The sequence below is a fragment of the Papio anubis genome, chromosome 16 (genome assembly GCF_008728515.1).
Source record: "Papio anubis isolate 15944 chromosome 16, Panubis1.0, whole genome shotgun sequence".
NCBI classification, from domain to species: Eukaryota; Metazoa; Chordata; class Mammalia; order Primates; family Cercopithecidae; genus Papio; species Papio anubis.
The window spans coordinates 18,258,107-18,271,097 of NC_044991.1; the positions used below are offsets into that span (position 1 = coordinate 18,258,107).

The window sequence follows — 12,991 nt, forward strand, 5'->3', positions numbered from 1 at the left end:
TGTTGTGTCTAGGGGAAAGGGAGGCCCAAGGACAGGAAGAGAGACAAGAAACGGCTGGTAAATGGGGCAGCCAGAACACACACATTTATCAAGTAAGTTCACTGTCTTTTTTTTTTTTTTTTTTTCTTTCTTTTTTTTGAGATGGAGTCTCGCTCTTTTGCCCAGGCTGGAGTACAATTGTGCAATCTCGGCTCACTGCAACCTCTGCCTCCTGGGCTCAAGAGATTCTCCTGCCTTAGCCTCCCAGGTAGCTGGGACTACAGGTGTGCACCACCACACCCAGCTAATTTTTTTGTATTTTTAGTAGAGACGGGGTTTCACCATCTTGGCTAGGATGGTCTCGATCTCCTGACCTCATGATCCACCTGCCTTGGCCTCCCAAACAGCTGGGATTACAGGCGCGAGCCACCACGCCCAACCAGTTCACTGTCTTATATGGGTGTGGTTCATGGCACCCCAAAACAATTACGAATACAATCGTAGTATCAAAGATCACTGATTACAGATCACCATAACAGATATAATAATAATGTAAAAGTTTGAAATGTGACAATTGCCAAATGTGATGCAGAGACACCAGGCGAGTACATGCTGTTGGAAGGATGGCATTGACAGACTTGCTCAATGCAAGGTCGCCACAACCCTCCAATTTAGAAAAAACACAGCATCTGCAAATTGAAATAAAATGGACCACAATAAAACAAGGTATGCCTGTATAAATATGCATTAGTATTCTCCTTCGGGCAGATAGATCTAGTGTGTTTGAATCCAGTTCCATATCTCACTGTCCTTGCAGCGTTAGGCAAGTCACATTACTTCTCAGGGCCTCAGTTTCCTCAGTGTAAAGGAGGAAATAACAGCTTCCATGTAAATGCAGGTGAAGCAATTAGCAAAGTATCAGACAGAGATAGTGCTTAGAAGGTGTTAGTTCTTACTACTAATAATTTACTATTAATAACTATGACATAATGCTTACTATTAATAATGTGTGTCTTATCCATATTGCTTTTCTTGGTTATTATTAACAATCCTTTTAACTAACGCAGCGCCTCCTTACCCAGCAATAATTCTGTAGTAATAAGTGTTCCAAAACTACATATTCCTCTCTCTACCAGGCTTCTGGCTGTGCCTCTGCCCCACACCCTCCTTTCCCCTCTGCCCTGGGACCTACTTTTTAAAAGCACATTTGAACAGAGCCATTTTAAAACAGAGAGCTACTGTATTCTGATTTCCTCTCTGGCCCAGAGTAAAACATGCTTGATAAAGAGATATTATTTTAAGGGAAATGAGGCTAAACACACTTTTAGTGAGTTGAAAAACAATCAATTTAAAACCAATTAAGGTAATTAAAGAAAATGCCCAGTGAATTAACGCTCAGATTTAAAAAAATAAGGCTAATTAAAAACAACGCTTTCATTGAGTTCCCCAATTAACAAATCACATTATTATTTTGAACTTGCTGTTCATTTCAACTCAGTAAAAGTGAAATTTTCTTTTAATAAGCTTCATTTCTGTGCTTAGGCAAATACTTTCTATATATAAGTCAATATTTTGTGTATGTATGTGCTCATATAAAAAATATTAAATTGTTTGCTTTGCCAAGAAGCTGAAAGAAATAACTAGGGCAATGGTAATGGTTACCACTCTGGTCACTGAATCCAGTAACTACGGTGTCTCTTGATAAATCCCAGGTGTATGATAGGGACTCAACAAAGAGTTACTGAATTAATGAACGGGTATCCAGATTTTCTAAGATATCAGCCTGGGAAGGGGGGGCAAGTCAGGGAAAACTGAAGATAAAAGTAGAAAACAAACATTTTATTTGAACTGCGGTGGGTTTAGAAAACCCAAAAGTAACCAACATTTAAAAATCAGTTCAACCATTATGGAAAACAGTATGGCGATTCCTCAAGGATCTAGAACTAGATGTACCATGTGACCCAGCCATCCCATTACTGGGTATATACCCAAAGGATTATAAATTATGCTGCTATAAAGACACATGCACACGTATGTTTATTGCAGCACTATTCACAATAGCAAAGACTTGGAATCAACCCAAATGTCCATCAGTGACAGACTGGATTAAGAAAATATGGCACATATACACCATGGAATACTATGCAGCCATAAAAAAGGATGAGTTTGTGTCCTTTGTAGGGACATGGATGCAGCTGGAAACCATCATTCTTAGCAAACTGTCACAAGAACAGAAAACCAAATACCACATGTTCTCACTCGTAGGTGGGAACTGAACAATGGGATCACTTGGACTCGGGAGGGGGAACATCACACACCGGGGCCTATCATGGGGAGGGGGGAGGGGGGAGGGATTGCATTGGGAGTTATACCTGATGTAAATGACGAGTTGATGGGTGCAGCACAGCAACATGGCACAAGTATACATATGTAACAAACCTGCACGTTATGCACATGTACCCTACAACTTAAAGTATAATAATAATAAATAAATTAAAAAAAAAAAAATCAGGAGATGAGCTGGGCGCAGTGACTCACACCTGTAATCCCAGCACTTTGGGAGGCTGAAGTGGGGGGGCGAATCACAAGGTCAGGAGTTCAAGACTAGTCTGACCAACAAGGTGAAACCCTGTCTCTACTAAAAATACAAAAAATTAGCTGGGCATGGTGGCAGGCACCTATAATCCCAGCTACTCGGGAGGCTGAGGCAGGAGAATCTCTTAAACCTGGGAGGCAGAGGTTGCAGTGAGCCGAGATCGCACCACTGCACTCCAGCCCGGGTAATAGTGCGAGACTCCGTCTCAAAAAAAAAAAAAAAAAAAAAAAAAAATCAGGAGGTGTTACTTAAACATCTAGATTTCCAGCATCTCTTGATAGCACAGAAGCTCTAGAAACAATGGGCCTGCGTTTCTATACAGCAACACAGGTGTTACTAACAGCGGTTACTAACAGCGTTACTGGCGTTACTAATAGCGGCTCCCTTGATCAGAGCAAGGGCTCCTAGGGGCTCCTGTGTTTGCCTCCAGCCCTACTCCTTATTTCTATAGTGACAGTGAGGGGTAATTGCTATGTTTTGTATGCTTGCACCTCTTTAGAGAAATAGTTCTCTGGAATGTTTTTGTCTCAAGTGGGCAAATTTTTGAAAGCCACATTACTTTTCATATATTTGCCTGCTTTATTTAGTTACGTACCTGGTTGGCCCTAGAGGTGTTTGAAATAAATGTGACCGCCCATCTACTGGGATATACAATCATGAAAGAGGTAATGAATCAAAGCCATGTAATACAATCAGATGCTAAACTGGTACCACAATTTAATCCAATTTAGTGTTCCGCAACCTCACAAAAATGTTCAGATCAGGAGGGATGTTTGATGTACAGTCCAATGGCCTTATTTTACAAACAAGGGCCCGGAAGCCCAGAGAAGGGGAGTAACTTACCCTCGGTCACACAGCGAGTTAATGGCAAGGCTTAAGTCAGGACCTGAGGCTCCTGGTGCCAATGTGGAGTCAGGGCCACCAGACTCCACAGGTCATGGAGGTTACACAGGTGGCATGTCCTCTGAAAATGTGCTCAGCTGACATGGCATCTGATAGGGGAGGCTGGCTGAAATCTAGTCCTTGCCCCACTGGCATCGGGCTCAGAGCTGCTTCCGCTGAAGGAAGCCGCCTTTTCTTAATTAGCAAAAAAGATGTTATGAGGACTCAGGGGAGCCTGCGTGGTATAGTTTTCATAAAGGAAAAAGAAACAAGACAGGGCGTTTGAGTCAAAGAGATCTAAGTTTGAATCTTGACTTGTCCCCTTATTTGTAATGACATCTCAAGCAAGTCACAATATATCCGGGTCTCAGTTTCTCTGTAAAAATGGGGCAAAGCACAGTGGTTCACACCTGTAATCCCAGTACTTTGGGAGGCCAAGGTGGGAGAATTGCTTGAGACCAGAAGTTCAAGACCAGCCTGGGCAACATAGCGACACCCTATTTCTAAAAAAAAAAAAAATAATAATAATAATAATAATAATAATGAAAAAGTGGTGTTGGGCCTGTAGTCCCAGCTACTCTAGAGACTGAGGCAGGAGGGTGGCCCAGGGGTTCACTGCAGCAGTGTGACCATGCCACTGCACTCCAGCCTGGGTGACAGAGACCCCATCTCTTCTATAAAAAATTATATCTATACATACATACCTATATATGCATACACACACACTATTAAAATTATGTTCACCTATTTCTTTTTACTTTTTAAAATGTGCCTACTAGAAAATGTATAATTATACACGTGGCTGTCTCTAGAGTTCCAGGGACAGCACTCCCATGGCTGGGGGTAGGGGATGAAGAATAATGCCTCACCCACAGAGCTGTTGTGAGACTGCCCAGTCCTAAAGCTGGTGACATAATAGATGCTCAGTAGAGGCCCCATTGTTACAGAGTCACAGAGGTGGGTTCCAGCACCTTTTAGTTTTCAGTCTCCTAACGTGCCCATAGTGTTCTCAAAAAAACGTGGCAAGAATCACCCCAGCCCAACCCCACTCTCCCAGCAGCGGCGTGTCGCAGGGAGAAGAGATCAGTGGGCAGACAGTTGGCTTTGGCAAAGTGCAATTCACCATCAACAGCCCTGACACCCAGAATTTGAGGGTGAGGAGAGTGCACCTCGATTGTTGGGGGCCTTGGAATTCTACTCAAAGTCATTTCTGAGTGGCTACAACATCCCCAAGCTTAGAAGCCCCTTGGCTTGCTTGTGAAAGCCTGTGTGCCCTGTGCGGTGACAGAGAGAAACCAAGATTCTCTTTGAGCTTTCTGTGGCTCCTCTTCCAATTGGGAAACCTTAATAAGACTCAGTCTCCACCTCTATGTGGTGAGAAGAGTGGTATCTTCCCTACTGACCTCTCTAGATCGAGTGATATGTTGCTTTTAAAAGTTCTTGGAAAAGTTGAGAGAGCAACCCAAAAAGTAAGAGTTAATTCTTGTCATTGTTTCCAAAGAAACACATCTTCAGTGTGGAAAATACCCGTGAGAAGAAAAAAAAAGGAAATTAAAATCCTTCATAATCTCACCACTTTAATGATTATTTAGTGTCTCATTACTCAAAGTAGGATAAGCTGGGAACCCATTAGAAATGCAGAATCGCAGACCCCGCCTATATTAGTTTTCTCAGGCCACCTTAATAACAAAATGCCATAGACTGTGGGGCCTTAAACAACAGACATTTTTTCACAGTTCTGGAGGCTGCAGGTACAAGATCAAGGTGCTGGCAGGGTTGGTTTCTGGTACAGCTTCTCTCCTTGGCCTGCAGATGGCAGCCTTCTTTGTGTATCCTCCTGTGTCTGTTCCTCTGTGCCTGCGTGTGTACATGACACTCTGATATTTCTTTCTCCTCTTATAAGGACACCAGGCCTATCAGATTAGGGCCCCACCCTATCACCTCATTTAACTTTAATTACCTCTTTAAAGATCCTATCTCCAAATAGAATTGCATTGAGGGTTAGGGTTAAGGCTTCAACATATGAATTGGGACAGGGCGAACACAATTCAGTCCATAACACAGCCCGAGACGCACTCTATCGGAATCTTGATTTTGACCAGATCCCCAGTGATTCATATGCACATTAAAGTCTGAGACACACTGGTTTTAGTGTACAATCTTCCAGTCCTTTTTATATATGTTTTTACATATGTGCCAAAATAAAACCATATGTACTGTATTCTAAGCTATTTTGTTCAGCAGTATAATATTCAGCATATGTTATCAACAGTATCCTATGTCATTTAATATTAGTCAGCCACATCCTATGTGATGACCACAGCATATTCCATTATACAGATGTATCTTAATGTTCCTAATTACTTCCTTATGCTTAGGTATTTATATGGCTTTCAATTTTTCACCGTTATAAGAAACACTGTAATGAACCTCCTTGAAGCAACATTACTTATGTACAGCCATATCTATCCTAAGAAAAAAAATTGAACTGAACCTTTTTTTTTCTGGCCCTTTAGGAGGCCCTCGCCAAGCTCAGTCTCCTCAGCCCCAGAGATCTGGAAGCCCCTCCCAGCAGAGGCTCTCCCCACAAGGCCAGCAGCCCCTGAGCCCCCAGTCCGGATCTCCACAGCAGCAAAGGTCACCAGGCTCTCCACAGCTATCCCGGGCATCCAGTGGCAGCTCCCCAAACCAGGCCTCCAAGCCAGGTGCCACCCTCACCTCACAGCCCCGGCCCCCTGTGCAGGGCCGTAGCACCTCCCAGCAGAGTGAAGAGTCCAAGAAGCCAGCACCACCCCATCCGCATCTCAAGTAAGTGCTTTGGGAATTGGAAAAGGTATAGGATCGAGCTGGGGTGTAGGCAGGGCTTGGCTGATTCAGGGTTAGGGACTTGGAGACAAAGGAAGACCCAACGAGGCCTTGCCTAGACTTCAAATAGGTAAAAACAAGACTAGAGGATGGAATTTGCTGGGGAGGCCCAAGAAGGTGAGAGTATAGATTAGACACCACCGTGACCCTCCATGTATACACATATCAGTTATTTTTTGCCGCATTAACAAACCACCCCAAAACTTAGTGGCTGAAGAAAACAATCATTTTCTTTGTTCGTAATTTTTTGGTTCAGCTGTCTGTTCTGAGTATAGCTCAGTTGGGAGGTTCTTCTGCTGGTGTCTCCTATAGCGTTACAGGATAAAACACAGGATACCCAGTTAGATTTACATTTCGGATAAAAAACAGATGATTGTGAGTGTAAGTATGCCCCAAACATTGCATGGAATATACTTACACTAAAGAAAAGTCTTAGCTTTTCATCTGAAATGCACGTTTATCTTCCTATTTGTATTTGCTAAATCTGGCAACCCTACTTTCCTGGGATCACTCATACAACTGCAGTCATGTGGCAGCTTCACTGAGGCTGAATGGTCCAGGAAGGCCTCACACACACATCTGGTTGCTGGTGCTGGCTGTCAGCTGGGGCCTCTCTCTCTCCATGGGGTCTCATCCTCCCCAACGCTAAGCCAAGCTCTCTCACATGGTAGAACTGCTTTTAAAAAGGGAGAGAGTGCAAGTTGCAAGGCCTCTTGAGGCCTAGCCTTGGGAGTTATGAAGTGTTATTCTATCACATGCTTTTAGTCAAAGCAAGTCACAGGGCCAAACCGACATTCAAGAGGTAGGAAATAAACTCTTGGTGGGAGGAGCCATGAAGTCACATCTCAAAAGGGCAGGCTACAGGGACAAGAGGAATCATTGCAGTCATTTTTATAAGCCATCCATCACAATACGCATATACATCCTGTTTCCCCTCAGGCCCATCTCTTGGTTTGAGGTCCTAAAGAGAGGTCCCAAGTAACTGTTCTTTGGAAAGCTCTACCTTCCTTCAAGGCCAAATGTTGATCATCACAGTTCACAGCTAACAGCTATTGTCCACTTACTATGTGCCAAGCACTTTACTTACTTGGGTTTTTTTAAGTTCTCACAAGCTTAGGAGTTAATAACTATTTCTTATCCCCATTGTACAGATAAGTAGCAAAGAAAGATTAAATAACTTTCCAAAGGTTCCAGTTAATAACTAAAAGAGCTGGGATTAAACCCAGGACATCCAGTCCAGGGATCATGTTAACAACTATTTTTTTGTATAGGTAATATATTCACATGGTTCAAAGATCTAAAAGATATCAGGCCAGGTGCGGTGGCTCACGCCTGTAATCCCAACACTTTGGGAGGCCAAGGTGGGTGGATCACCTGAGGTCCGGGGTTCGAGACCAGCCTGGCCAACATGGTGAAACACCATCTCTACTGAAAATACAAAAATTAGCTGGGTGTGGTGGTGCACGCCTGTCGTCCCAGCTACTTGGGAGGCTGAGCTAGGAGAATCGCTTGAACCTGGGAGGTGAAGGTTGCAGTGAGCTGAGATTGTGCCATTGCACTCCAGCCTGGGTAACAAAGTGAGACTCCATCTCAAAAAATAAGTAAATAAATAAATCAAAGATGTATGTTGAAAAGCCTCATTGCTGCCTGATTCTCATCCAATGCTTTGCTGCCCTGTTCCCCAGAAATGACTTTTGTTAGTTCCTATGTGTCCTTTCAGTGCTTCCTTATGCAAATAAAAAATATTTGCATAAATAATAAAAATGTTCAGCTCCTTGCCCTCATTTTCTTACACACACAGGAGTATTCACTCTCCACACCATTCTGCTCACTGCTTTTCATGTTTAATAATAAATCCTGGAGCACCCAGTTCCTTGGAATTTTATTTTTTATGGCCATATAGTATTCCACTGTACAGTTGTACTATAATTTATCTAACTAATCCACCACAAATAGAAACTTGGTTTGATCTTACAAATAATGCTGCAATTAATAAATCTTAACATATACTTTCATAGTTGCAAGACTCACTCTAGAGAAAATAACCTGACACGGTATTGTTGGATCAAAGGATAAATGTATTTTTAGTTTGACAGACACTAGCAAATGGCCCTCCTGGCAATATGGAATAGTAGCTGACAGCACAGACTCTAGAGTCAGACTGTCTGGGTTCAAATCCTAGTTCTACCACTTAACTACATGACTGGCCGGGCGCGGTGGCTCAAGCCTGTAGTCCCAGCACTTTGGGAGGCCGAGAGGCGGATCACGAGGTCAGGAGATAGAGACCATCCTGGCTAACACGGTGAAACCCCGTCTCTACTAAAAAATACAAAAAACTAGCCGGGCGAGGTGGCGGGCGCCTGTGGTCCCAGCTACTCGGGAGGCTGAGGAAGGAGAGTGGCGGCGTGAATCCGGGAGGCGGAGCTTGCAGTGAGCTGAGATCCGGCCACTGCACTCCAGCCCGGGCGACAGAGCGAGACTCCGTCTCAAAAAACAAAAAACAAAAAACACAAAAAAAAGATACGCCCTCACATAAGTTGCCTAACCTCGCTGTGCTTCAATTTCCTCACGTGCAGAATGGGGACAATAACCCCATGGGGTTATTATAAGGATTGCAACGAGTTTCTTGCAATGCTGCTGGCACCATAGAGGCTTATCTGTGTACAGCCCGTCACCACATAAGAAGGTCAGTCCAGCTAATCACAGGACAGACAAGGGCTCTGGGCCTTAAACCAGGTTTGGTCACTGACCTTACAGTGTTCTAGCTAAAAACACGTAAATTTCCTGACTTACTGCTTTGAAGAATTTGGCTCAATTCAAGTCAGCGGGTATTCACCAAATACCTACTCTGTGCCTTGTTCTAGATAAGACTTTCCGAGGGGTAAGAAGGAGTAAAAGACAGTCCCTGCTTTAAAGTCCCGTTTTTAATGTGATGACCGCATCACATGCAGAGCTCTTAAACTTTTGACACATTTACATCATCTCTTCCTATGTCTGTTGCCTCCCCTCCTATGACTGTGAGCCTCCCGAGGCAGGGCCTGAATCATATTCATCTTACACCCCTGTCCCCTAGCACGGGGGAAGTGCTCAACAAGCAGTTGCTACAGGCTGGTATTTGGGAAGCACTCAGAATGGCACCCGCCATTCAAAAAGTTGGCACTAAGAGAATTCCAAAAGGGGGTGGGGGGCAGAATTGGCCATAAAGACATTGGAGAGGAGATGGGGATTGAAGTCCAGAATGTCAGAGCCGGAAGAGGCCTGAGGGTCAGCAGGACGAACCCTTCGCTCTACAGATGAGATAAAGAAAGCCCTGAGAAGGTAAGTTCCTTGCCCAAGGCCACAGACATCAAAGAGCAGAGAAGGTTCTAGAATACAGGCCTCCTGATACCTAAACTAGTGCTGGAAATAACTATAACCTGATGTTGATACAGCACATTGCAGTTTACAAAGTGGGTTTGTACCCACAGGCAGGAGAGCAGCCAAGCTACTACTCCAGCAATGCCTGCTGCCTTAACAGCCTGGCATAATGGAAAGAATGTGACCTCTGGGTGCTCCCCCATTACTTGCTGTGAGGACCTGAGCAAGTTAATTGACTCTGTGAACCCCTATTCCTGAACCTAAGAAATGAGGAACAAACCACCTTGCAAATTATGTGTGTAATGTACCTAACATCATGTTAAGCATTGGAAATTCTGGTTTCTGACCTTAATAACCTTATGATGATTGGGGTAGCCCATCTGGCTCACAGGCAAGCCCCCAAGACCCATTTCTTTGATAGTCTATGCCTTGTCTTCCTCAACCCCCTTGCCTTTCTGTTTCAGCAAATCTCAGTCCCTGACTAACAGCCTCAGCACATCTGACACCTCCCAGCGTGGGACCCCAAGTGAAGATGAGGCCAAGGCCGAAACCATCCGCAACCTGAGGAAGTCTTTTGCCAGCCTGTTCTCTGACTAACACCATCCAGGCTGGGAGGGGAAGAGTGCTCTGCTACACTCGTCCCTCTCCTGCCTCATCTTCCTTCTCAGCCTTGGTTCCTGATGGGAACAGAATGGAGGGCCTGAGAACATACTTTCTAAATGCCTTTGACCCAGGAACTGATTATATTTGTTCCCATTTCCCTTTACCGTGACATTCCAGCATTGTCTGACTGAGAGGTGGGCCTTTGAGAGCCTCCAGGTTCCTCAAAACAGGCCTGAGAGACGGGCGTCACATCCCTCTGCCTACCCACATACCCCGCCTCCCTGCCAGATAACCAAGTGAGATGTCTGCGAGTGGCTAGTTTTCACATCCTTATTAGTGTTTTGCTCACCTTTGGGCAAAGGCCCCCTCTAGGCCTTGCCCTACCTCCATCAAATGCAGACACTGTAGTCGGACCTCAGCAATATAGGAGGCAATAATCTTTTAACAGTGTTTTGCAAACAAGAAAAGAGAAAATCCCAGCCAGGGGAACTCGCCACCTGCCCACGCTAGTTCCATCCATGCTCAAGACTTGCCCTTAGACCAGACAGGCAAAGGCCCCCATCACACTTGACCACTAGTGGGGTCCTGAAGCCAAGAAAGAAATGAGACCCTGTATGACAAGTGGGGTCTTTGAGAACACAACAGAAACAGAGGGGTCCTGGTAATGCCACTCATCCTCAGAGCATTATTCTTATTTGGACAGCCGAGAGCAGATCACAGGTTCTTCTAGGAATAAAGACGAGTTCACAGAGGAGAAAGAGGCCCGGGACCTCCCAAGGAAAGGGTCAGGTTAGGATCCTGTACCCATTCTGTTACACCACTGTTTGGTCTCTCTGGCCTCCCACCAGGAAAGCCGTTTCCTTTTTACGGATCTGTTGGGAACCAGAGAGAAGCAACAGATGAATGACGTAGGATCTGAAGTGCAATGGCAGTCACTTCTAGTTTGGCATCTCACAAACTCTGTACAGAAAGATGTTGGCAGGTTACTCAATTTTAAAACGGGCCCCATGGTCAAATATGTTTAGGAACTACTGTCTGTATTTCTTTTTTGGAGATGCATTGTATATAATATATGTCAAAGGCTTTTGGAATTCCTGCAGGAAAGAAATCAGCTTTGTTAAATCCAAACTGATTTGACTCAGTAAGTTAGCTGCAGAACTGGAAAAAGTAGACTAACTCCCTTCCCAGTGCTCTTTCCCCTGTACCAGCCTGCCCCTCATGCTTAGATAGGGTTCGGGGTGACCTAAATCACCAAGCACCTGGTGCTAGAAACATAGTAGGTGCCAGAAGCAGCCTCCTGGTCTCGAAGAGAGCCCACGGTATTAGAACATAGCTATGTTAGCCCCTTGCCTCCCACTTTGCAACCCGAGATATGTCTTCCCTTTGCTCTCCACGGGGAAGGGAGAGAGAGAGGTAAAAATGGAAGTGGCTCTGGCCTGGAGCAGCTTCTAGTTATGCGCAAGTAATGCAGATTGCTTGGTAATCAGCCGAGATCCATCCAGGTTCCCAGGAGCATAAAAGCAATCATCTCCTTTTTGGTCCTCCAAAACCAAACTGGAGTGGTGACATCAGGGCCAGAGACCCTCTCCTTCTGTGGGCATTGGGTCACTTAGAACTCTCAACCTCAGAAAAGCCTGCCTTCAAGCTGGCTTTTGACAGGTTATTGGCTGGAGACTGGCTCAGTATCGAAAGTGCTAGCTGTGCTTCTGGCTGTCAGAAAGCCACTTGGCCTTTAGGGCGGTCCTCTTCACATTGCCCTCTTCCCTCACTCATGATCAGGTCTGGATTTAAGAGCAACAGACCCCAGGAAAATTCAGAAGTCCTCTCTCTCCTCTTGTTTAAGACCCTTGGTCTGGGATTCAATAATAAGTAGCAGACCTGGCATAAGAAAGATCAGATAAGTCAATTGCCAGTGACCATCGGGAGCCATAATTTGGCAGGTAGAGACTGGTAGGCGCAGGTCAGATTAACACTGGTGAGGATCCGCAGCAAATAAAATAGCCATTGTGTGAGGTGAGAAGTGAACAGCTGAAGGCCCTATACTCTTTCTAGTGCCCAAAAGCCCACCACCCTTACTCTATCTCCACGCTCGGCTGAGTTCCGTGTTATAGGACAGTCCCTGCATGTCTGGAGCTCACTCTGCCCAGTAACACATCTCCCTTCTTTTTGCTCAATGCAACAGAATAGTCTGGCCAGGAGCTGCCAGAATCCTATCCAGAGGCAGCTGAGATGATGCGGTGGGCAGTCAGACACATGAAGCTGCTGCTTTGCAGGCATCACTCTCTCATCATCACATTCTTCTAGACCCCCAAAGTGGGTGGAGGTGGGGGTCCTGGGATCAATATCCCACAGTCATGCCTGGGGGAGGTCAGGTGATGGCAAGGAATAGATCAGACCATTTATAATCCGGTAGAACTTTGCTTCGTCCTCCTGCTGCTGCTCACTTAACCCTTTCACTGCTCCCTTGCAGCTTCTGAAGAAAGCCAAGTGGGGCATGAGGAAAAGAGACAGGAGGTGAAATTCAAAACGTCAGATGCGGGTACCTTTTAAAGCTATTCTGTTAAAAGAAATCTAACAGAAGAGAGTATAAATATTGATTAACGTTAAGGTTTGATGATTAGCCAATGATTCTAGGAGTCCCATTACTTAAACGCACACACACGCACACACATACACATACATGCCTGGATAATAACTGGGAATTGACAA

General features: G+C 44.9%; 1 protein-coding gene across 5 annotated transcripts in view; it reads left to right on the forward strand.

Moving 5' to 3' along the window:
- The window catches only part of SYN3 (synapsin III), a 543,931-nt gene extending 533,517 nt beyond the window's left edge, over positions 1 to 10,414 (forward strand). For 4 of the 5 annotated variants that reach the window (XM_017944545.2, XM_009217148.2, XM_009217143.4 and 1 more), the window contains exons 13-14: positions 5,974 to 6,265; positions 10,144 to 10,414. In XM_017944545.2, the coding sequence (XP_017800034.1) occupies positions 5,974 to 6,265; positions 10,144 to 10,276 (425 nt within the window). In that variant the 3' untranslated portion in view covers positions 10,277 to 10,414. The remainder of the gene's footprint in view (positions 1 to 5,973; positions 6,266 to 10,143) is intronic. The other variant, NM_001168721.1, reaches the window with a different exon arrangement.
- The last annotated feature ends 2,577 nt before the right edge of the window (positions 10,415 to 12,991 follow it).